The following is a 25,395-nucleotide window of genomic DNA, read 5'->3' as shown; positions in this document are numbered from 1 at the left end:
ATGAAGAAGTCAGGCCCAGAGGAGGCAGAAAGTCCCTCTGAGCCCTGCCCAGGCACCCCGGACAATGCCCTGGCCTCAAAACCTCTGCAGCCCAAGAGCCTGGCCCTCTCCACCCCCCGGAGCCGGAGCCGCCTCCTGGGCAGGTGCAATTCAGAGGAGTCTTCTGTGATGGACTCCTCCTATCAGGAAGGGGAGCCAGCTCCATGCCCCATCATTAAGTTCAGCCCCATGGTGGAAAGGCCACAGTGTAATGATCAGTTTGTCCAGTAAGTTTCCATCCCAGCCCCAGAGTCCCCAAAGAGTAGCCTGTGGTATCCACAGTCCTCCTTCCAATGGAGACCCAGATGCTGGGCATATTAGCTAACTGATCTCAAGGATCAGCAGTCTCACACAGGCTTTGAGTACATTCTGTGGCACTCACACACCTGAGCTAAGATGCAGCAGGTGCAGGAGGCCAAATATGACTTCAGGAGGTCATCAGGTCCCGTCTCCTGCTTCCAGGAAAACTTACATCTTCAAATGCACAGGGCAGGGGTTATCCAGTGGGGACGAGAGCAGAAAACTTACATTCTGAGCTCATTTGTCTCTCTTAATTTAAATTAGACTTAACAAAATAGTTAACATGGTCTTTTTTCTATTCTAAAGGGTTGGTTGGGTTGACTTCAGAATTAGCTGGGCCAGCTAAGCAGGAGCCTCTAGCATGCTAACCTGGGGTGGGGGGGAAGGAGGCAGCTGGCACCCCCCATTCCATTTGACTCTCTCATTCTCTATGTCCCCTGACTCCATTGGGTCCTCACAGGCAGCTGTCTCAGGATTCCATTCCCACCAACTCTGAAAAATCCCTCAAGCTCTATGACCGAAGGAAGATCTTTGAGGCTGTGGCCCAGGGCAGCTGTGAGGAGCTCAGTGACCTGCTGGTCTACCTCCACCGAAGCCTGAAGAAGCTCACAGACAGTGAGTTTAAAGGTAGTGCTCCCCTTTGCCACTCCCTGGAAGGGAAGGGTCCCCCAGGCGAACATGTGCCATTGACCCTTATCTTGTATCTTAGACCCAGAAACGGGGAAGACTTGCCTGCTCAAAGCCATGCTGAACCTACAGGATGGCAAGAATGAGACCATCCCTCTCCTTCTGGAGATCGCCAGGCAGACTGGCAACCTGGAGGAGTTTGTGAATGCCAGCTACACAGATAGCTACTACAAGGGTGAGAGGCAGGAAGAGAGGGACCCTTTGTGCCTGGTAGACCCCAGGGGGCTCTGGCCTCAGTCAGACCAGCATTCAGTGAGGGCCTCCAACGACTGGGCATCGTGCCAGGAAGCTCCCTGAGAGCAAGACCTGATGCTCAGAACAGTGGAGACACAGACAGTGGTGTTGACTTCTGAGTTGATGACATCATCCTTGTGGCCCTTGCCCCAGGTCAGACAGCTCTGCACATCGCTATCGAGAGACGGAACATGGCCCTGGTGACGCTCCTGGTGGAAAATGGTGCCGACGTCCATGCCGCAGCCCATGGAGACTTCTTTAAGAAAACCAAAGGAAGACCTGGCTTTTATTTTGGTAGGCAGAATATGTGATGGGCACTGATTCTTTTCTTTTATTTCTGTTGATATCTTTTGTTTTCACATCAGGTCCGTTTTCCCTGCATGCCTCCTCTTCTCTGCTCCCAGGGAAGGATCCAGTATAACAAAGATGTATTGATCTGCCCTTACAAGAGTGGCCAAGGCTCTCCTCAGGGCGATTCTGTCTGGGTCCTTCTGTGGCTCTTGTCAGCCTCATTTGGCAAGTTGCTTTCTTGGCTCTGCTCACACCCCTTTACATCAGTTCATGCTTCTCGGTGTCCTTCCTGGTCGTCATTCCCTATAGCTCCGTAATATTCAGTGACATTCATGAACTAGGAGTTGTTTGGCCAATTCCCAGTTGATGAGGACCCCCTTGGATTCCCATTCTTTGCTACCATCCAAAGGGGAAGAGCACTCTTGAACCCATTAACAGTAAGGAAGCATTGGGTTGGAATATGTATGGCATGTTCAGCTACTCTGTGCCTAGAGAAGGCTGGTGGCCTGCTTGTTCCTCAAGGGGTGACCTGGATCCTTCCCTGTTACCACCCCCTCTTACACTCATTCTTCAGGGGTCTTGTCCCATTTGCCCTGGAGCATGGGGCAGCCCCACATGAGGATTCCTGGCCTCTTGGGGACACTTGGTTCCCTGATGCTGGGATATTGAGGAGCACCAAGGTCACTAAGAATCCCATAGCCCTCCCCTTGGGCTCTTGGATGCAACTTGGAATTTCCAAGCCTTTCCAACTGTGTTTGTATCTGAATGGTGCTAGTCATCCCTGTTGAGTACTTGAAGGCAGGTAGGAGAGGCTGCTAGGAATTCTTGACTTCCTCGGGGCTCAGCCTCTATTCTTCATCCCTGCTGTCTCTTTGAAGGTGGTGGGGCACAGGGGCCCTCCATAAACCCAGTGCCTCCCTATTACCCTTAACTGTTATTGCTGCTGACTGAGGCTCATGCCAGAGGGCTCTGTTCTCACTGAAAGTTGATTACTGGCCAGGAAGAGTGAGGCTAAGAAGAGGAAAGGTACAGCACATGCACACACTTGACCCAATTCCTCTCCAGGCCTTGAGGACTAGTATGGACCCTCCACTTCCTGCTCTCCCTCTAAGCTGTTTGGTTTCTATATTCATCAGTTGACTAAAGCTACTTTAGACCAAGGCTTCCAATGTCTCGAGTCCCTCAGTCAGCTCACTCAAGCCCTGAGATGATAGGGAAAGGCAAAAGACAGTAACTGCCATCGAAGAGCTCCCAGTCTAATGGGGGAGGCAATGTGTAAACAACTCTGTACAAATGAGGTGTAGACAGGATGAAGTGGAGGTGATCTCAGGGAAGGCTCTAGAATTAGGAGGGACCAGAAAAGGCTTCATGTAGAAGATGGGATTTGAGCTGAAATGGGAAAGAAGGGAGGGAAGCAGGGAGGTGAAGGTGAGGAGGGAGAGTGCTCCAGGTATGGCTCAGGTTGCCCAGTGAAGACATGAGTTGGGAGGTGTGAGCATCCTTGGTTTGGCTTTCAGGGTATCTCATAATGGAGCCTACTCCCGTCTTCTTCTACCCCCTTTACTCTCCTCCAGTGCTTTGAACTTCCTCACTCCTCACATCTCTCAACTTGGTGAGCCAGGAGGGCAAGATGTTGAGACCTGGGGCAAATTCCAGGAAGCCAGGTTTGGGGGTCACTTTCCAGTCCTCATCCTCCCTGACCCCTGCGGTATCTGCCCCTGCTGAGCGCTTCCTATCCCACCACTGACTCTTCTGCTCTCATGGTTCCTGTACTGCTTTCCAGCTGCTCCTTTGGCATCTTCTCATCCCCCTTCTGTCCCTTAAATGTGGGTGCCTTCCCAAAGCTCAGCCTTTGGTTTGTTTCTCTCTCTATACAGCTCCTTATCTCCCCCAGAACCTGCCTCTCCCCTTAACTTCTGCCTTACCGGTAGATTGATAGCACCTCATCCTTCCAGTCCCCTGGGTTTGAACCTCTAAGTTCTCCCTCTTTGTTCTCCCTCCCCCTTCCCCTTGCCTCCTGCCCCTCTGCCCCCCCCCCCCGCCCCCGTCAGCCAGTCACCAAGTCCTTCTGTTCCACCTTGGTCATCTCTGCTCTCCACTTACCTTGCTGCCCCCTGGCTGTGGTGCCTCTCCCAAGAACTATTTTCAACCATGCCCAGAAAAATGGCTTTTTTGTCTCATTTTGTTCCTTGTCTAGTCTGCCTTTCACATGAGAGTGCATGCCCTCTCCCTAATGGATGGCTCTGAACATGTCCTTATGCTGCCCAACTGAAGAAGAGAGCTTCTCTTTCTTCCCAATCGCTATCCTCATATTGATGCTGCCTCCCCTGTGGCCATCAATCTCAGCCCCTCCCCACCACCAGCTAGATGGGACAGCACCCAGAGCACTGGGCCAGGTCAGGAAGACCTGAGTTCAAAGCTGGCTTCAGACACTTATGTCAGCTGGGTGACCCTCAGCAAGTCACTTAACCTGTTTGCCTCAGTATCCTCGTCTGTAAAATCGGGATAATAGCATCTTCCTTTGAGGGCTGTTGTGAGGATCCAGTGAGATGATCATTGTAAAGTTCTTAACACAGTCCTTGGCACATAGTAGGCACTTAATAAATGCTTGTTCTTTCCCCTTCCCCTTGCCCTGGGAACCACTCTGACTTTGATTGGTGACCTTTTGCTTTATCTTGCTTGGCCCCAGGCTCCAAAACATAGCCCTCTTTGGTCTCCAGGCTGCCTTTACATGGTCTCTTTCTCCATTAGAATATAAGCTCCTTTGGGACAATAACCATCTTTTTTGTGTATATTTTTCTTTTGAAAATATTGACTGATTGATTTTCACAAGCATTTGTTCTCTCTCCTTTCTACTAATCCCACCCCCACCCCATGAAGAATAGAAAAAAATGAAAAATAAAACATAACAAATGTGCATAGTCCAGCCAAACAAATCCCCACATGGGCCATGTCCAGAAATGTTTGTCTCCTTCAACATTTTAAGTTCATCATCTCTTATCAGGCTTCTAGACTAGTGGTATTATTTCATTAGATTTGTTTGTGCAAATGCTTTCATTTTATAGGATCCAGATTGTTCATTTTATCTCCTGTTCCTCTCTCTCGCTAACTTAGTCATGAACTTTTCCTGTTCCATAGATCTCAAAGTGAATTCCTTACTTGTTCTTTTAATTTGCTTATAATGTCACCTTTTATGTCTCAATCCAGTTGGAGTTTATCTTGGTATAGGGTGTGAGATGTTGGTCTATACTTTGTTTCTGCCAGAATACTGTCAAGTTTTCCTAGCAGTTGGTGGCTCCTGGGATTTGGTGTTTATTGAACACTGATCTACTGTGTTTGTCTCCTCCTACATGCTGTGCATCTAATCTGACCCCCTGATCGACCTCATTGCTTTTTATACAGCAACAAATCATTTTATTGACAGGGCAAGGACTGTCTGGCTGGTTTGTACTTGTTATCTCTCATGCTCAGTACAACACCTGGAACATACTAAGTATTTAATAAATTTACTGTCTACCTACCCACCCACCTACCTACCTACCTATCCATGTATCCATCTATCTATCCATGTATCCATCCATCCCTCCATCCCTCCATCCACCCATCTATCTATCTATCCATCTATCTATCTATCTATCTATCTATCTATCTATCTATCTATCTATCTATCTATCTGCCTATATACCTATCTATCATTTCTGTTTTATTCAGGCATTCAAAGCCCTCCATGGTCTGACTTCCACCTACCTTTCTTATCTTATTTCACATTTCTCCCACCATGCAGAGTAAGTTCTAGCTACCTTGTCCTCCTGTCTGTCTTCCGTCCTGGTCTTACCTTCTCTGATCCCCATGCCTTTACTCACACCCCATCTTCTTCCCTCCCCTGACCTCGGGTGTCTTCTCCTCAAGGAGACTCTTCTTGGTCCTTCTGGCTGTCCTGTTGTACTTGACTCATTCTGCTTTATATAGAGATCAATTTATAAAGTGATTACCACAGTGGTGGGTAGATAGTAGGTGCTTAATAAATGCTTGTTCTTTTCCCCTTCCCCCTTACATGGCTGTTATTTGTGTCTATGTCCCATATTTGACTGTAAGCTCATTGAGGCTAGGGACTGTGTCTCATTCATCTCTATCTCCAGGGCCCAGCACCCTACCTTGAGCCCCACCCCCCCAGTCATGGGAGGTCTCCAGTTCAGGTGGGCCCTCTCTCCCCAAAGTCTTTCCTAGCTGTTTAGTAGATAGGTGGGTTAACTGTGGCTACAAACCCAAGTTCTCCCTGGGTTTGCCTTCTGCCCAGAAGCCTCTCAGCTTTTGTCAGCCTGGCCTTCAGGTGAGAGGTGTGTGGCTAACCTAAAACCTTTGCCTCTGGAACGCTGCCAGGCACGGGGAGGGGGAGGTCCAGGGGCCTTCTATAATGGAGGGGCTTCATCGATCTTAGAGCTGAGTCCCATGAACTCTTGGCTACATAGTCGTTCAAGGGAGTGCGATGGGATTGAGAGAGCTCCTGGGCTTCCTCTTGCCTTAGTCCCATCTGGGGCTTCCTGTGTGCTCGGCCCCCAGGTGAGCTGCCCCTCTCTTTGGCGGCCTGCACCAACCAGCTGGGCATTGTGCAGTACCTGCTCCAGAATCCCCACCAGAGTGCAGACATCGAGGCCAAGGACTCTGTAGGGAACACCGTCCTCCATGCCCTGGTGGAGGTGGCCGACAACACGGCAGAGAACACCAAGTTTGTGACGAGCATGTACAATGATCTCCTGATTCTTGGCACCAAAAGTCACCCCACCCTGAAGCTGGAGGAGATCACCAACAAGAAGGGGCTCACGCCTCTGGCTCTAGCTGCCAAGAGTGGGAAGATTGGGGTAGGTGGCACCTACAGGGTGGGCAGGCACACAGGGTCTGCAGGGCTAATGAGCCCCAGTGGGCAGGAGAAGGGGGGAGGGCACACCAAGGCCTGGCAACTGGCAGATCTTCCAGGCCAGACTCTGCCTTTATCTCCGGGGAGCTGGGCTGCCTCGGGGCCACAGAGCTCTGGCCGGGGCTTCAGGGAGCTGATCACCTGCTGGGGCTAGCCTCAGGCCTTAGTCTGTGCCCAGGTTAGAGGCTCAGTCTAACTGCCACTGAGGTCAGGCTTTGGTAAGACAAGGACCCAGAGGATCTAGCCCAGGAGGCATCGAGCCACCACAAGCTGCCACAAGCCTTCCGGCTGGCCAGCAGCAGTGCCTGGGGCTGACCTGTCCGCTTCTTCGCCCTAGGTCCTGGCCTATATTCTCCGCAGAGAAATCAAGGAGCCCGAGTGCAGACACCTCTCCAGGAAGTTTACCGAGTGGGCCTATGGGCCAGTGCATTCTTCCCTTTATGATCTGTCCTGCATTGACACGTGCGAGAAGAACTCGGTGCTGGAGGTGATTGCCTACAGCAGCAGTGAGACCCCGGTGAGGGCAGGGCCTGGGGTCAGGTGAGGTGGGAGAGAGGGGACGAGGGTGAAGGGAGCAGGGCCTGGGGGGAGGGGCTGGGAATGGGAGGGGAGGAGGAGGAGAGGGAGAGGGCGGAGGGAGGGGCTAGGGGAGCAGGGCCTGGGGGGAGGGGCTGGGGGAGCAGAGGTGGGAGGCTGGGCACCAGAGGACCAGGGCCTGTATCACCTAGGAGTCATCCTGGACTCCTCACTACCTCTTATTCACATATCCAACCTGTGGCCAAGACCTTTGAGTTCACCTTTGTAACAACTCCTGAACATGTGCTATCCTCTCCTCTGGTGTTATCCTCTCCTCTGATGCTGTCCTCACCCAGCTGCCCACCTCACACCTGGATCATTACAGTAGCTGCTTGGGGGGTGAAGCAGGGGTGAGGGGGAAGGCTGCCTGCCTCAGTCTTCCCCCACGACAATCCATTCTCCATTCAGCCACCAAAGGTCTGACCGTGTCACGCCCTACTCAACAAACTCCAGTGGCTCCCTGTCACCTCTAGGAGCAAACAGGAAACCCTCTAATGGGCACTCAAAGCCCTTCCTAAGCTGCCCCTCCTCCCTTTCCAGGCTTCTCACACCTGACTCCTCCCATGTTCTGTTGGATCCAGTGACTCCAGCCTCCAGGCTGGGCCTTGAACAAGTGGCTCTGGGCATTCTCTCTGCTTATCCCCTAGGCCTAGAAGGCTCTCCCTCCTCCTCTCTGACCACTGACCTCTGCTTGGCTTCCTTTAAGTTCCAACTAAAATCTCCCCTCCTACAGGAAGCCTTCCCCAATTCCCCTTATGCTCGGGCCTGCCCCTACTGATGAGCTCCAATTTACTCTGTCTAGAGCTTGCTGGGTTGTACAGGGTTGTTGTCATTCTGTCTGCCCCCCCCCCATTAGATTGTAAGTGCCTTGAGGGCAGGGTCTGTCTTTTGCCTCTGTTTGAATCTCTAACACTTTACTCAATGCCTGGCACACAGTAGGTGCTTAATCAATGTTTGTTGACTAAATAGTTCACATTGATCTAGCACTTCAGTGTTTGCTAAGTGTTTTACATTCATTTTCTCATTGGATCCTCACAACAATGCTGGGATGGAGGGGTTATAATTATCCTCATTTTACAGATGAGAAAACTGAGGCAGACAGGGTAGGTGACTCACACAGGGTCACACAGCTAATAAGAGATGCATGTACTCTCTGTTCTGGTTCCCTAGGCATGACAGTCTGTCTTCCGCCTTTGAACAGGTGGTTCCCCATGTTTGGAATTCCCTCCCTATTTACCACCTCTTAGAAATGCTAGCCTCCTGCAAGACACAGCTTTGGGGCCCTGTCCTCCAGGAAGCCTTTCCTGACTCCCCTTCCCCACTTGGGAATGCTCACTCTGTCTTGGAATGACTCAGTTTTCTTTGGCAGCTGCTTTGTATTTCCTTGCTCGTGGACAGGCTGAGTAACTCAAGTAGAATGGATGGCCAGGGATAGCCTTGCTTCTGTCATTGTGTACCTGGCATTTAGTGAAGTGCTTGGCATCACGTCAATATTGGAATTGGTCTAGATGTAGACGTGGAATAAAAAGTACAGGCATAGGTATAGACACAGGCACAGATACAAGTACAGATACAGGCATAGGTATGGGTATAAGTATAGACATGGACACAGATGCAGACATAGATGTAGACACAGACACAGACATGGACATAGACATGCACATAGACACAGATGCAGGTGTAGGTATAGATTTAGACACAGATACAGGTACAGATACAAGCATACGTATAGGTATAGACATAGACACAGATACAGACATAGACATAGACACAGCTATAGATACCAACACAGGCACAGGTACAGATACAGGCAGAGGTATAGACAGGCAGCAGGCACTTACTCAACACCCATTAAAATGAACTGAATTTTGTCCAATGTTCTATTTTACAGAGGAGGAAACAGGCTCAAGTAGAGAGTAGGGTATGTGTGTCTATGTGTATGTGTGTGCATGTGCTCGAATTCAGACCCATCTCTGGTCTGTCCCCGGGCACTGCTCACCTGGTGACCTTGTCACTGAGAGTCACTGGGGATAGCCAGGGTTCCACCTGGTGCCTGTTCTACCTGTGGGGAGGAGGAGAAAGAGCTGAGTGTGGCCTTTGAGGCCCTACATTCCATTCCCAACTCGGCTATGAGTGTGATGTTGGACAACTCCCCTCCACACCCAGGCCTCTGGGAGAGATTGTCCAGGGTGGTCTCTAAGCTCTCTTTGGTCCCCAGTTCCCTGCCCTGGGTCTGACTCATGGTGGTGATAGCTGCTGGAGCCAGTGGAAGCTGGGGGAGGGGCGGCTTGGGTGACCCCGCCCCCTTCCCTGCTCTCTCAGAACCGTCATGACATGCTGCTGGTCGAGCCCCTGAATCGTCTACTGCAGGACAAGTGGGACCGATTTGTGAAACGCATCTTCTATTTCAACTTCTTTGTCTATTCTGTGTACATGGTTGTCTTCACAGGCACTGCCTACCATCGACCTGTGGGAGGCCTGGTATGTCTGGGCCTGCCTGGGGTGGGGGTCTGGGTAGGCATCAGCCAGGCAGCTCCCCAGGGGGTCTTGGCCTTGGATCCTGGCACTTGTTCCTCCTGATGCTTTGGGGGGAGGAGCTTGTCCATGAAGTGGGGTCCTGGCCTGGCCCTCCCCTGCCAGCCCCACTGAAGTCTCTTCCCCTCTCCTCTTACAGCCTCCCTTTAAATTTGACTATACCACTGGTGCCTATTTCCGAGTCACAGGAGAGCTGCTGTCGGTTCTAGGGGGAATCTATTTCTTTTTCCGAGGGGTTAGTATTATCTTCTGCCCGCTGAGCATATCTGAAAGCCAAAAGCCTTGTGCCCGCAGCTGCCCAGTGATGGGGTCAGGGCACCTAGGTGGCATTGGACATTGGCATTCCTTCTTCTCAGCCTCAGTCCCTTCAGCTGTGAAGAGAGGGAGCTGGATGTGGGGTGGGTGCTCACTGAGTCAGTCAGTAAACAGGCATCTCCTATGTGCCAGGCACTGTGCTAAGTGCTTTGGATACAGAGAACAGCCAAAGGCAGGCCTTGTCTGCCAGGAGCTTCCAGCCCAAATGGGGGTGGCCACATGTACAGGGGGAAGGCACGGGCCATGGTGGGAGAGGGGCAGGGAGAGGGAAGAGTGAGGGGTCTGGCAGAAGGAAGCCCAGGAAGGCAGGAGGGCAAGGAGGGAGGGAGAGCGTCAAACACTGGGGATGGCAGGGGTGGTGCTCTGCCACCCCACCTGGCCAGGGGTCTTTGGCTCTCCTCTGCCGAGGAAGGTGCCTGGCACTGTGCAATGCAGAGGCAGATGGAATGGAGGTGGGGGTACAGACAGAGGGTGACTGGCCTGTCTCTGTGCTCTGTAGATCCAGTACTTCCTACACCGAAGGCCTTCCCTCAAGACTCTGTTTGTAGACAGCCACAGCGAGGTGCTCTTGTGAGTCCTGGCCCAGCTTGGGGTGGAGCTGGGAGTGGCTGCCAGGGGGCCCAAGGCCATGGGGCCCAGCAGGCCCTGACTGACCCCTACCCCCACCAGCATCTTTCAAGAGCAGTGGTGTGGGGAAGATGACCCAGGCCTCATCAGATGACCCAAGTTCAAACATGAGCTCTGCTCCTTCTGAGCTTTGTGATTTCCCTCTCTGGCCTCAGCACCCTCTTGGGCTGACCCCTGAGGTCACACCCTGAGACATTCCTTCTCCCAAAGGCCCAAGGCAGGGGCAGGTGGGGGGCTGTCCCCCATGGTGCACTAGCTAAGGTGATGGAGGAGCACCCTCAGTACTGAGCTCACAGGGGCAAGGGAAAGTAGCTCACAGATTGTGTGTTAAGCCCCTTCACTGGCCACCTCTGGAGTGAGAAGCAGACACTGTGGTCGCCTGCCTGTGGGGGGCCTCCCAGGCTGAGATCACCTAAGCAGGAGGGCAAGCAGACAATGTCTCTTCTCAGGGGCCTCAGGAAGTGGCCCAGGCATCAGTGGGCTGGGGGCAGTGGGTCCAGGCCAAGGTACAAAATGAGGGTCTTCCAGCTCTGGCATCCTCTGAGTCGATGGTGCTCTGGGGTGGAAACAACCCTATCCCTGGTCCCTGACCTTGGGGAGCTGCTGCCCAATTGGACACAGTATCTGGCTGGAGCTGCAAGGGTGCCACGCCCTTGTGATAAAAATGTCAGATATGGATGCTTTCCGTTCGGACACACGAGTCCATGCCTGCATCTTCCATGCTTGTGACCGGCCCTGCACAGAGCCAATTAAAATAGTTATGTTTGATTGAAGGCACAAGAAACTTTCTGTTTGACAGAAAGGTAGCGACCTTTATCCTCATTGATCTGTGCCTGACCCAGCCCATTGTATTTCACCATGATTCTGCTGTCCTTCTGCTTGTTCCAGTTTCTGTTTTTACAGTCATGGTGTAGTGTCCAAGCTCTTCTTTTCACAAACGAGGAAACTGCAGCACAGATCAAGGAAGTGATTCACCCAAGGTCATAAGCTAGTTGGTGGCCAAGCCTGGATTTGAACTCAGGTTCTCTGCCTGTGTGGTTTTTATCATGGCATGGCTCTGTCTTCATCACCCCTAGCCATTGTGAAGGCCCACATATAAGGCAATGTGCAAATGGTCCATGTTTACATTATACCTGTGTGAGGTGCCTGGGTTCACCCTAGGAGATGTGGGGGTAAGGGTGGAGCTGAGGGTGGGGGAAGGACCAGCAGGTTCCCAAATCTTGTGCTGGAACTCCTAAGACCAGGGCAAGGCTGTCCCTGAATGTCCTGCATGGTGCATTCAGGCCACTTATGTGCTTTGGACAGGGTCAAGAGGACCTCAAAGTAGAGGTCACTCTGCTGTGCTCTCCCCCACCTCAGCTGGGGTTGTGAGACTCTCTAGACAGAGGTCTGAGCCCTTGTTGAAGTCTTTGCTGTCCTGTGTCTTTTGTCTCTCAGTTTTGTCCAGTCCATGTTTCTCCTGATCTCCGTCGCATTGTACTTCAGCCATTGTAAGGAATACGTGGCCTCCATGGTGTTCTCTCTGGCAATAGGCTGGACCAACATGCTGTACTATACCCGAGGCTTTCAGCAGATGGGGATCTACTCAGTCATGATTGAGAAGGTTGGTCCATCTCAAGATCCCTAGGGCTCTGGGCCTGCATAGTCTAGACAGCACAGGGATATAGATCCAGAGCCTCAGAATTGTGGCTGGCTGCCTTGTGATTGCTACCCTCCCAACAGAGGGTCTGAGGAAGGAGAGAGAGCCAGACAAAAACATCATCAGACCTGATATGTGTCTAGAGGCAAAGGAAGGATCAAGAGTCCTTCTATCCTTCTAATCTACCTTATTCCTTGTAAAGCTCACACTGTCAGGGTCCTATGACCTCTGACTGCCGCTGCCCTGTGGTTAGGAGAAGGTAACTTGGTCTTTTAAAAAAAATCTCTGGGACAGTTGGCTACAAGGGTGAAAGCAGCCATCCTTGGGGTCTCAGTGGTACTTCAGTGTCTTGGTTTGGAAGACTCAATACGTTCTTGTTGTCACAGGCTCTGGTCAGTCTACTACCTTCTCCAATATTATCTGATCAGAGCAAATAAAGGTTATCTCAGAGTTCCCAGGCAGCATCTTCTTGTGATTCCTCTCAAAGGTGTTAACAGTGCTAACATTCCAGTGATAACATTTATGTTCTCAGACTTTCAGTCAGTCAAGAAACATCTGTTAAGCACCGATCATGCCCTGGAACTATGTTAAGGTGTGGTTTGTCTTTCATTCTCCAAGAGGACCATGACAGCAGTAAGGTGATGCCACAACTTGCAAGTGAATTGGACTTAAGTGAGGGAGGGCTGTGCAAAGTCACCAGCCTCACTCTCTCCTTGGCTCCACTGATGAAACAGCCAGAAGGCCAGTGTCACTGGATCAGTGTGTGTGGGAAGGGCTTTGAATCCTAAACAGAGGGTGTTACATTTGATCATGAAAGGGAAAGGGAGCCCCTGGCGTTGATTGAGGGGGGCCACAGCATTGTCAGACATTTCCTCTCACTGTGGCAACCAAGTGGAGGATGTTCTGGAGTGGGGAGAGACTGAGGCAGGCAGACCCCCAAGCAGCTGTGGCAGGAGTCCAGGTGTGAATAGATGAAGGCCTGCACCCAAGTCCCCAAATGTTAGCAGAGAGAAGTGGGTATGGAGAAGGGATGTTAGGAAAGTAGGCAGTAGGTTGGGAGGTCATGGGGGAGGAGTCAGGGATGACCTTTTGACTCAAGGTTTTGAGTCTGGCTGACTGGCAGGATGGCACTACCCTTGGCATCCTTCATTTTCAAAGAAGACTGATGAAATCACGAGTGAGTGGACTGAAGTGAGGCCGAGCTGCACAAAGTCATCAGCCTCACTCTCTTCCAGAGTCATCAAAGTCCAGTGGCCGGACTAAAGCCAGGACAATTGACAATAGCGCGGGAGGCAGTGGGTGACATGGCCTCTTCAGTGTCTGCCCTTGACAAAAATAGGGAAGTCAGGAAGAGGAGAAGTTTAAAAAAAGATAACGAGTTCAGTCTAGGACATGTTGAGTTTAAGATGTCTGTCAACATGCAGTTTGATATGTCTGAAAATAAGTTGGAGATGACAGACTGGAGGTCAGCAAAGAGATTGGGGAAAGAAAAATAGCCTTGAGAATCATCGGCATGGAGATAATCCATGGAAGCTGGTGAAGTCACTGAGTGAATTACTATAGAGGAAGAATTGCAGAGGGCCAAGGACAGAACCTAAGTGGTACCCATGGCAAAAGGGCATGATCTGGAGGAGGATCCAGCAAAGGAGACAGAGGAACAGTCAGAGAGGGAGGAGGAGAATCAGGAAGGGGGGGCATGTCCTGAAAACCCAGAGAGAAGAGACTCTCCAGGAGGAGAGAATGACCAACAGTGTCCAAGGCTGCAGAGAAGCTGAGGAGAGTAAGGACTGAGAAAAGGCCATTGGGTTTGGTGATTAAGAGATCACTGCTAACTCTAGAGAGAAGTTTCAGTGGAATGATAATGTCAGAAAGCAGAGTGAGAGTAGAGACAGTGGAGGCACCTATTGTAGAGGTGTTTAGCCACAAAGGGCAGACAAGATATAGGACGACAGTTAGCAGGGACAGAAAGATCCAAGAGAGAATTTTCTCAGGGTGGGGGAGACTCGAGCATGTTTGTGGGCTGTGAGGAAGAAGCCACAGACAGGAAGACAGAGGGGGGTGGTCTGTTGGAGGAGATGGGCTGGAAGAGGATCACTTATGCAGGTAGAGGTTGGTCTTGATCAGGAGTGAGGCTGCTTCATCATGGGAGGCACGGGCAGGAGGAAGAGAGGGGGCAGAAGGGGGAGCTCCCAGTGAATGGGCTGTGTGTGTGTGTGTACACGCGCACATGCGCGCGCGCAAGCACTGCCTTGATGCAGTGAGGGCTTCAGTGACATGATACTGTAACATAATCTTGTAGCAGTACCAGTCAGGCCAATTTGGTGAGAAGGAGCAAACACAAAAGAAGGTGGGAGTAATTTAGGGCTGAGGCTTGGCCAGGTAAGATCAGACAAGGGGGAAGATCTGAGCTGAAGGTGGATTGGAGGGGTGAGGGCTAGAGGCAAGTCTTTAGAGCCAGTCCTTTCCTGGGCGAGAAATGATAAGGGCCTGGACTAGGGTGGTCAATGTGAGGCCATGACAGGGCACCACAGTACATCAAGCACTGAGCCTGGAATCAGGAAGATCTGAGTTCTAATCCAGTCTCAGACACTTCCTAGCTGTGAGCCCCCAGGCAAGTCATGTAGCCTCTGCCTGCCTCTGTTTCCTTATCTGTAAAATGGGGATAATGAAAATACCTACCCCTAGGGTTATTGTGAAGATCAAATAAGGTGAGACTCAGAAGCACCTGGCACATAGTAGGTGCTATGTTTACTATCATTAGAATTAATTAGTGAGTGGACAGAAGGGGTTAGAGTCAGAGGGGAGAGGTGAGTGAGAAGGGTGAGAGCTGCTGTACCACAAAGCTCGCTCAGAATGAGTGTGTGGGAGAGGTTTGATGACTCCTCCTTTGCTAGGGAAGGACCCTTCTGGATCGTGTAGGCCAATCAGAATGAATGGGGCTTGAGCGCCATCTTGAATCAGCCAAAGACAGATGGGCCGGGAAGTCCGTTCTTATTGGGTCAGGATCGTGCTCACAACCCAAGGAGCTTACATAACACCCAGGAACTAGTTCAGGATGGATTGTGAGAGTCTGGCAGCAGAGAGGAAGGAGTGCCCATGTCCAAAGCTGGGCAGGAAAGAATCTGCCATCAAGGGGCAACTGGGGAAAAGACAAAGTAGAACTGATCTATGTCTGTGAGAAGAGAAAAAAGGAAGGAGAAGAGGGTGCCGGGGGCCTCAGACAGCCCTACCATCTCCTGAGGAGCCTGAGGGAAATACCGAGAAAAGCCTCAATTTCCCATCCCAGGGCCTGCCTCTCAATAGACCCTCGACATTCTGCTCACTCCTTTCCCCCAAAGTTTCCAGTAATCTGAATGTGGTCCCAACCACAAAAAGTTTGGGGTTAGCTAAAGACAAATAGAATGTACAATAAGGCAAAGAGCCCCACCTCCACCTAGATGAGAGGAACTTTCCTAAGTGGGGGCTCAGAGCCATTGGGACCGGGCTCCCTTTTTTGTTTCATTTAGATTTCTCAAATCAGCAGAGGGGGGAGCTGGCACCTGAAGGGCAGTTCTAGGGCCCTGGGGCTTAGAAGGAGCCTCCATTAAAACATGCCATCCTTGGAACACAGCAAAAACACTGGATACAAGGTACCGAAAACATGAAATTAGGCATGGGCGAAAGGCTACAGGAACATGCTGGATACAATGTACTGCAAATGGTGAAGTTCAGCACAGCGGGTGGTGGGGCGGTTCAAGAATACGCTGGATACAATGTTTCTTCTGCTGTGAGACAGAGAAGAGCTCTTGCCTCTGGGCTGGGAGCCCACTGCCAGGGGGCCCTGAGACTGACCCTTGACCCTGGTTAGCCATCTTTCAGGCACCGTGGAGTCTCCCCAATGGGAGCTGGCAGTAAGTCAAGGCTTGTTCCATTTCTGCTGTAAAAACTGGCCATGAGCAGCACGTCCGGGAAGTGAGTCCCAGCTAAAGAAGAGAGGTCAGACAGGACAGAGGCAGGCCAGGAGCCTGAAAAGGCAGCCTCCTAGGCCAGGCGGCCACTCTGACCAGACTCTCCTCTCCTTGCAGATGATTTTGAGAGACCTGTGTCGCTTTATGTTTGTCTACATGGTCTTCCTGTTTGGATTTTCCACAGGTGAGCAGATCTCCAGAGGGCTCTGAGGGGTGGGCACAGGGGGTCCTTCCATGAGGGAGGCAAGGCAGAACAGGAATGCTAAGTCAGTGTGGGCCACCCCTGGGCACTGGGAGAAGGCCGGCCCTGGTGGACTGTTGTTTGGGGGCGGGAGGCAGTGGTGGATGGGTGGGTGGGGGTGGTGTTCAGCCACAGGCCCCCCAACTCCTTCTGGGCCCCTTCAGCGGTGGTGACACTGATCGAGGATGGACAGAACAGCACAGAGACCACCTGCCATGGGGGGCGTCGCTCCACCAGCTGTAAGTCGTGCACCAGCTCTTACAACAGCCTGTACTCCACGTGCCTGGAGCTCTTCAAGTTCACCATTGGCATGGGGGACCTGGAGTTCACCGAGAACTATGACTTCAAGGCAGTTTTCATCATCCTCCTACTGTCCTATGTCATCCTGACCTATATCCTGCTGCTTAACATGCTCATCGCCTTGATGGGGGAGACCGTGAACAAGATCGCCCAGGAGAGCAAAAACATCTGGAAGCTCCAGGTCCTCCATGTGTGCATGCATGTGTGTAGGTGTGAACATGTGTGTATGTGTGTGAGCGTGTGCATGTATGTATGTGAGGGTATGAACATGTATGAGCATGCATGTCAGTGCATGTATATGTGTGAGCGTTTGTGAGCATGTGTATGTATGTGTGTGACTGAGGGTATGAATATGTGTGAGCATGTGTGTCAGTATATGTACGTTTGTGAGTGTGTGTGAGTTTGTGAGCATGTGCATGTATGTGTGTGAGTAAGGGTGTGAATAAGTGTGAGCAGGCATGTCAGTGCATGTGTGTGTGTGTGTGTGTGTGTGAGTGTAGGCACACTGACCCTTATAACAGGCAAAGGCGGATAAGCCCAGGCCAGCAGCCAGCAGGGTCTGGATGGCTGGTTGTCTGCAGGGATTTAGATTGGAAGGGGGGCCCTGGCAAAGCTGGGTGGCCAGAGCAGAGGTGTGTCCCTACTCTCTATGTCCCCTCTGGTCCCTGGTCAGGCTAGTTCTATGCAGTAGATGGAAACCAAAGGTCTACCATGGGTGCCCAGCCAGAGTTGGCAGGGCTGTGTTGCTGGGGTGGGGGAGGGGGTGGAGGGCACAATAACCACAGATGTCTGGGGGCCAGCATGGGGAGTGCTAGGACCAGACTTGGGCAGGCTAGTAGAGTCAGGTGTCCTTGAGGAAGTGGAACCCTGGGGCAGGGAGAATGTGGAGGAGCTAGGCCCAGGTGTTAGCAGCTTGAGAGGAAGGTTCAGTGATGCCCACAGCCTGGACCTCTTGCTCAGCTGGGCAGAGACCAAGGCTCAAGCCCCTGGCAGGAGATGGAGAGCAGCCCTTGGGAGGTCATGACCTTCCTTTTACTCACCCAGTGTAGAGCTTGATCATCCTCCCACTGCCCCCTTCTGGTTTCTCTTACAGCTGCAAACCCATGATGTCCACATCCATGCCCACCCCCAGCAACCTGGCCACTGGCTTTCCAGACCCAGGGCTGCCTCTCATTGCATGGGGTATCAGCCAGAATGTCCTGCTGTCCATGTCAGGCCAGGGAGGGAAGGGGGCAAATCAGTAAGGAAATCCTGGGCTGCTCCAGGCCAATCTCAGGTTAAGGTCCCTGGGCCTTCTCCATCTTGTCTGCATCTCCCTGCAGAGAGCCATCACCATCCTGGACACTGAGAAGAGCTTTCTGAACTGCATGAGGAAGGCCTTTCGGTCAGGGAAGCTCGTGCAGGTGGGCTACACACCTGATGGCAGGGAAGACTACAGGTGGTGCTTTCGGTGAGCCTGCGGAGAGGGAGTGGTACAGGCATCCCTGAGGGAAAGGGGGGAGGAGGAAGAGGGGGAGGGGGGAGGGAAAGGGGGGAAAGAAGAGGGAGGGAGGGGGAGAGAAAGGGGATAGAGAGGGAGAGGAAGGAAGAGGGAGAGAGGGGAGAGGGAGTGGGAGTGGGGAAGGAAGAAGGAGGGAGGGGGAGGGAGAGAGGGGAAGGAAGAGGGAGGGAGGGGAGGGAGAGGGGGAGGGGGAGGAGGAGAGAAGGGGGATAGAGAGGGACGGAAAGGAAAAGGGAGAGAGGGAGAGGGAGAGGGAGGGGGAGGGAGAGAGAGGGGGAAGGAAGGGAGGAGAAAGAGATGGTCCTGCAGTTGCGCATGGGGAGGGAGGCCTGGAAGGCCATGGCCAATGGAACAGGGGCTGGCCACCACGGGCCTGTGCTACCTGTCGGTGCCAGCCTACCTGGATACTTGGAGAACCTGCCTCTGAAATGTGGAATGGAGGCCTCTGCCCTCCCCTTCAGAGCATGTGCAATATTGTAAGACGGGTCCCCATCAACTTCCAGCTTGACGAAGGAAGTCTAATGGGAAAACAAAAAAGGAAAGAAGACCCAGAGAGGAGGAGACCCCAGCCAGAGGCTTTCCCTGAGGCTCAGTGATGGGGAGGAGGGGCACTTTCCCACCCCCAGCCCTTGGAGTTTGTCCTTGCCTTGGGCCCCTTAGGTAGGGATGTGGGAGGTTGGGTCTATCTGTGCCTTTTGTATGAACCCTCAGTTCTGGCTTTGCAGCCCATTGAAGGCAGCCACTAGTACCATTCTCAGAATACTCTGAAGTGGAGGGAGGGTAGAACCCTCAATTCTATTTTCCTGGAAGCAGGTGCCCCCACCTCCACATACACACATGCTCAAGGACTGGTCTCCATTGGCCAGTCCCTGTTATACAGAGGAGGGAAGAAGTTATCTGTAAAAATTGAGCATTTGGGCAGGGCCAGGGGCTGCACACACAGAGACAAGGGGTATCCAGGTCTGCAGTGGTGATGTCACTACCCAGATACACAAATTCTCAGTGCTGAGTTTGGGGGGCAGAGGTTAGTGTGGCCTGATCCAACCTTTGGCCCTGAGGCGAGCCAGCCAGCCTGGCTTTGGTCAGCTGGAAAGCTCTCGGAGGCTGCTATGGTGGCTGCCTGTTGGGCTTCGTCCTCCGGGATTCTCTTCCCCATCTTTCTGGACTGCCTTTGCATCAGTCAGGGGGATATGTTGGTTCAGGTGGTTCTTCATGGACTATTAGGACACCAGCTCCATCGCCTGCAAAGTGTGTGTGGGGGGCGGGGGATCTTTTTCATTACATTTATCATGAGTGCTGGAGAGATGGCCGGGATTCCCTGAAATGATGGAGCAAAGTGGGACCCTCAAGGCATGGGATGCCAAGCTCTCAGAGGGACCACTAGTCTACCACATTCCTGAATGGAATCCCCACCTAAATGTAGTGAGGAGTGGTTGCCGAGCCTCTGTTTGCAGCCTCCAGGGAGGGGGCAGGCATGTCCTCACCTCCCTAGATAGCCTGTGCCACTTGTGGATGGCTCCAGCTTTTCCTTCCCTGCAGCCCAGACTTCTCTGCCTCTCATCAGCTCATCAGGGTCCTTCTTAAGCTATAGCATCAAGAACTAAACCCGGGAGCTCAGGTGGGACTTGACTAGGGTAGAGGAGAAGGGGACCATTACCTCTCAGGGTACCTCATAGTGGAGAGAGTGCCCAGCCTAAAGTCAGGAAGGCTTGAGTTCAAATATGGCCTCAGACACTGACTAGCTGTGTGACTCTGGGCCAGTCACTTCACTCTGTTCCCCTCTGTTCCTCATCTGTAAAATAAACTGGAGAAGGCAATGGCCAAGCACTCCGGTATCTTGGCCAAGAAAACCCCAAATGGGGTCATGAAAAGTTGGACACAGCTGAAATCACCTTCTTATTCTTGGATGCTTTGCCTCTCAACACAGCCCAAGGTTACATTAGCCTTTTTTGGCTGCTGTGTCCCATGGTTGGCTCATATTGAGCCTGTGGTTCCACTCAGACCCCAGATCTTTTTCAGACAAATTGATTCCCTAACCCTGTCTTCCATACACTGTCTTTGTGAAGTCAATTCTTCGTATCTAAGTACAAGCCTTTACATTGATTCCTACTAAACTGGGCTAAGTCTCATTAGATCCAGCCTGATACTCTAGGCTGCCAGGATCCCTACCCACCATTGATAAAGGCAATGAGCCCACCATCCATGCCTTTATCCAAGTGAATGATAAAAATCTTAAATAGCCAATTCCTAGTGTAGATCCCTGCAGCCTTCCACTGGAGACCTCCTTTCAAATTCCAGAACTATTAACTACTCTTGGAGTGGGACCATTCAACCAGTTTTGAGTCCATCTAATTGTATTATTGTCTGATCCACGTGTCTCTATCTTCTGGGGCCATCTGCAGTCATCCTGGCCCATTGTTTGTAGACTCTGCTCTCTCCCCTTTGTGAGGAACAGGATCCGGATTTTCTCTTCTCCAGCTTGTGATACACTTCTGTCTTCCATGCTCATTAACATGTCACTGCAGACAGGGGCTTGTCCCTGATATTTCTACTGGAACAAGTTCATCTGGCCCAAGGCTCCTGAGTCCCTCCAAGGCAGCATGGGCTCCTTTTGGCCTTCCCTGTGAATCTTGGGCACCTCTCAGCTCCTGGCGACCTTCCCAGTACAAAGGGTGCTCTCAGCAGAAGAGAACCTGAGCAGAGCCAATGTGGTTCTTTATACAGTTATCATTGTCTTAGGCACCTCCAGCAAAAGTGGAATCTCTTCTTGGTGTCAGAAGCCTCTCCTCTCTTACCAGCTCTACAGGGTGTTCCTAGAGTCTGGACATGGAGGAATAAAGGTATATTTTCAAGAAATGAAAAGAATGAAACTTTCAACAACATTTTATTTAGTTGGAATATTAACAAATAACATCTTAAATTCATTTGTGATGCAAAGGTTGATGCACTTTGCAAGATTCATGTGAACTCCATGTAATAACTCCACATTGCCATCAACTGCCTGTGTTCAGACCTTAGGAACACCCTGTACAAGGGGGAGGGAGGAGTCATTATCCTGGAAAGTTTCCATCTTTTCCATTCCTGTGACCAGGTCTTCCCTGTCAGAAAGGATCAGATCCACAATGGAATTTCCCCTTGTTGGATCCCCAAAGAGGGGAAGGATGAAATTATCACTATGGCAAGCTGAAAAGTTCTGAGCTGCTGTTTTTTGAGAGGCAGAGACAGAAAGTCAGGCAAAGATGGACACACACAGATCCATCGGATGCCGGGACATCACTCCTATATCATACCTTTGGGCCCAGCTTATCATCTTTTCCCAAGCTCCTTGTCTCTTTCCTTTCTCTGTCTAGGTATTCTGTAGTCTGTCCCTCTTTCCTTTGACCTTCACCTGAATGCTCTCCACATTGCTTTCAGCTCCTGCTCTGGGGTTCCTCCCATGAGTACACCTTCTTAACAGATGATGCTCCTTCTGGACCCTTCTGATAAAAGTGCACCCTTCATTGGATTCCCCAGGAAGAGCCTGTGAGCCATCCATCCTAATTCCTTTTAGCATCTAGCTTTGTGGTGGGTCAGGAGATCTCAGTTGGACTCAGCTGTGCTTTGCGATACCACAGGATGAGGATTTGGGCCTTTGGGATCTCCATCGTTCCTCACAGCTGTCAACCAACCACAGGAGTGACTCTTTAGTGAGAGAACACCAGACACTGTGACAGGTTTGAGATTTGGGAGCCCTTCCTGTGCCCTCATTGCCAGAAGCTCCCAACCCTACCAGCTCACAAGCCTGGCACTGCTGTTGTTGCTTACCAGAGCATCTACTTCAATAACAATCTACTAGCATTTATTAAGCACCTACTATGTACCGGGCACTGCGCCAAGCATATCCATCACTTGGTGACTTTTAGGACAGGACTCCCTCTTTGCCAAATCTTGAGTCTGTGCAGCTGAGCAGACTAATATGGAATGTTAGAACTGGGAGGGGCCCAGAGACCCTAGGATGCTAGCACTAGGTGGGGGGGGGGCCTCCCAGAAGCTAGCTGATGGGTCCTTTGGCATGGCCCCCTGGCCACAAGACCCCTCCCCAGGCACCCAGGTCAGGCAGGGATTCTTCAGTTTCCAGCCCCTTCTTTTACAAATGGCAAGACAGAGATTCAGGGGTGGGGAGGGACACTGGCCTCTAAGGAGAGCCTCTCACTTGGATGGTTTTTTTGCAGAGTTGATGAAATCAACTGGACCACTTGGAACACCAACCTGGGCATCATCAATGAGGACCCTGGAAACTGCGAAGGGATCAAGCGGACCTTGAGTTTTAATTTACGGTCCAGTAGAGGTGAGCACCCTCTTGGGTTCTCAGGCAGGTACAGGCTGCTCTTGGGGACTGAGAGACCCTTGCCCCATGGCCTGTGGCAAGAGGAGGAATTAGACTACGGGCCAAGCCACCACTTGGCAATGAGCTTGCTTCCTTGCCCTCCTTGCCCTGGAATTGGGAGCAGAAAGGGCAGAAGGGAAGGGAGAGGCTGAGATCTATGCTCATCTGCCCCCTGAAGTAGTCACCTCACCTGGGAAGGTGCTGGCCTGCTATAATGGTAAGGAAAAGGAAAACAGCTGGTCCCCAGCTGTCACGGTCAAGGCTAACAGACAGTTGGGACCTTCTCTCCTGGGCCTCCAGTCCTGGGCTGGTCAGATCTGTCTAGCAGAGGCTTCCCCAGACTAAGGTCCTCCCCCCAGTTAGCTAGCTCCCTTCCCCCTTCTCCCCCCCAGTCAGCTGGCTCCCCTCTCCCCTCCCCACTTGGTGCTGCTCCTTACTCTTCGCATTCATTCTTGTTCAGCCCAGTAAGATTCCAGCCCATTTCCAGTCCAAGCTTGGCTGGGCCATCCTGCCATCGGTGGGCAGGCAGCTTTTCTGCTTGTGGGCCTTTGTTCTCACAAAAAGGCCACTCAGAGGGTGTGGGTGGTAGGAGGGCTTCCTGTCTGGTTTTGGCCTCTAGGAGCTCTTGGGTGAAGTCTGAGCTCTGTGGTCACTCTCCTAGTTTAATCCCGATGAGGAGCTGTGTAGCTTAGTGGTCAGGGAGCCGGCTTTGGGTCCAGGAAGACCTGGTCTAAGTGCATCCTCTGCCCTGTGGGGGCTATGTGCCCTGGGCAGCTCCCTGCCTCTGAGTGCTCTAGGACCCTGACTGAGGCTCTAAGGTCAGAGGAGAGGCTGCCCCACACTCCTTCAGGGAAGGCTTTTTTCTTCTCCCTGGTTTCTTAGAACAAGAAAGTCCTAGCTGTCTTCCCTGACCCCATTCCCCACAGTTTCCTTTTTCACAGGTTTAGAAGGGGACAGGATTACTGTCCCACTTTAATAGTAGAGAGATTTGACTTGCCAGGCCAGCCAGTGAGTCAGAGGTGGTGAGGACAGAGCCGGTGGGGCTAGAGGGAGCTGAGGGTTTTCTCACAAGCAGCAAGAGGAGAAGCATCAGGGACTTCATAGACAAGAGGGTGGCCCATCCCCTTGGCTATCTCAGGGCCACTGAAGGCAGAGTTCCTGCACCAGATTCTTTGAATGACCTTTACCCTCCCCACCTCAGTTTCAGGGAAACATTGGAAGAATTTTCCTCTGGTTCCACTTTTGAGAGATGGGACGAGCCGAGACAGGCGTTCCAACGCCCCCGAAGAAGTACGCCTGAGGCCCTTCTCAGGGTCTCTCAGGCCTGAAGATGCTGAAGTGTTTAAGGACCCCCAGGCTTTGGGCTCTGAGTGATGACTATGGTCCAGGTCTCAGGTAGCCTGTGCTGTCTCATGTGACTTGGGCCTCACCAGCCCGGGACAGTCAAGGATTCTCCAGTCGTTTGGGTCTCCCTGGGTCCTGCCCATTGACTCCTGGCAACTCTGAACTTGTCCCCTCCTCAGCTCCCCACAATTCGTGCTGCTGCTGCTGGTGCTGCTGCTGCTGGCGCTGCTGGTGCTGGTGCTGTAGCCTCCATCAGTATGTCAGTTGGAGGTGTCAGGTACCAGTGCTACACTGTGAGGTCCTTTGGTTCCTGGGGGTGGAGCAGGGACTGCAGGGGTCCTCTGGCTGCCCTGCTTCTCTGGTCCTAAAAGCATTTTCTGGGCATCCCAGTTCTGCCTCCCCCATCTCCTCCCTTACCTGTTACCTGACTGCCTTCTTCATTATACTTAGGGTCACCTCCACATGCACAACCCCCTCCCCCGAACAGGGAAGCCAGGAACTGGCCAACAAGGACCCCTAGAAAGTCAAAGGGTTACAGGAAGAAATTTATTTCACATGTTAAGCATATAATATTGATGTTACCCACACAGCTTTTAGGATCCCTTTAGCTAATAAGGACTAGTTATATTTGAAATTAGCCCGTGTGTGTGTGTGTGTGTGTGTGTGTGTGTGCACATGTGTGTGTGTGCGCGCATGCCCGTGTGTGCGTGTGTGTGCATGCACGCGCACATGCACTTGCATGTTACAGACTAGAAGGAATTGTCCTAAATGTCTTCATCCTTCTGCCTTTGTCTCCAAGGTTCCTGTGATCCAGAGGCTTAGCCCAGGGCAGCAATTCTTGCCTCTCATTCTGTCATGGACACCTTCTCTAAATAATGTTAAATGCATGAAATAAATACATATGATTGCAAAAGAAACTAATGATGTTGGAATTTCATTATCAAAATACGTTTTTTAAAAAGACAAATTCTCAGAGCCCCTAACGCTCCCAGAATCCCCCTAAGGCCCAGAGCCAAGCCGCCTGCTTGGATATGAGGTCTTGCTACTGAAGCTGCTCCTCAGGGCTCTGGGGGCTGGTCTATGAGGACAGATACTCACAGGCATGTGCCAGGTGAGTGTCCTCTGACAATTTACCTCTTCACTCAGCTGAGTGTTCCTGGTGTGTGTAAAGGGATCTTGGAGAACATTATTTACATCGCTTTCAAGCTGAACTGATCAGGGATGGGGTTGGGGCCACATCCTGCCCTGTATCTGTCCTGGGGGGAGAGGAAAAGCCATTAGAGCCACCCATCTGCCCTGTAGAAATCGATGTTCATTTTTAAAGTGGGGGACATCATGATTACAAGGGGCTGTCGGTGCCTCAGGTACTGATGTGGATGGCATCCAAATGCCTGCACTGGCCAGCCCCCAACCTCCTGCAGTAGAGTCCAGTAGCCTGGCCCTAAGCCCCCAAGGAAGCCAGCCCAGACAGCTAGGAGGAAGACTGAGGCAGCCTGTGGATGGAGGGCCTTTGCAGTCTACAGCCCAAGAAAGGCAGG

General features: G+C 51.9%; 1 protein-coding gene across 1 annotated transcript; it reads left to right on the top strand.

Annotated features, from left to right (window-relative positions):
- TRPV1 (transient receptor potential cation channel subfamily V member 1) lies at positions 1-23,887 on the top strand. Its single transcript, XM_036755849.1, has 15 exons — positions 1-266; positions 800-966; positions 1,049-1,201; positions 1,414-1,554; positions 6,112-6,410; positions 6,804-6,983; positions 9,365-9,523; positions 9,717-9,812; positions 10,392-10,462; positions 11,957-12,122; positions 16,223-16,289; positions 16,511-16,827; positions 17,969-18,096; positions 22,359-22,474; positions 23,715-23,887. The coding sequence occupies exons 1-15, from the start codon at positions 1-3 to the stop codon at positions 23,885-23,887; spliced, it is 2,499 nt and encodes an 832-aa protein (XP_036611744.1).
- Positions 23,888-25,395: the final 1,508 nt, after the last annotated feature.

Source organism: Trichosurus vulpecula, chromosome 4, assembly GCF_011100635.1.
Source record: "Trichosurus vulpecula isolate mTriVul1 chromosome 4, mTriVul1.pri, whole genome shotgun sequence".
Lineage (NCBI taxonomy): Eukaryota > Metazoa > Chordata > Mammalia > Diprotodontia > Phalangeridae > Trichosurus > Trichosurus vulpecula.
The sequence above is the reverse complement of the archived record's forward strand: the minus strand, read 5'-3'. Positions and strand labels throughout refer to the sequence as shown.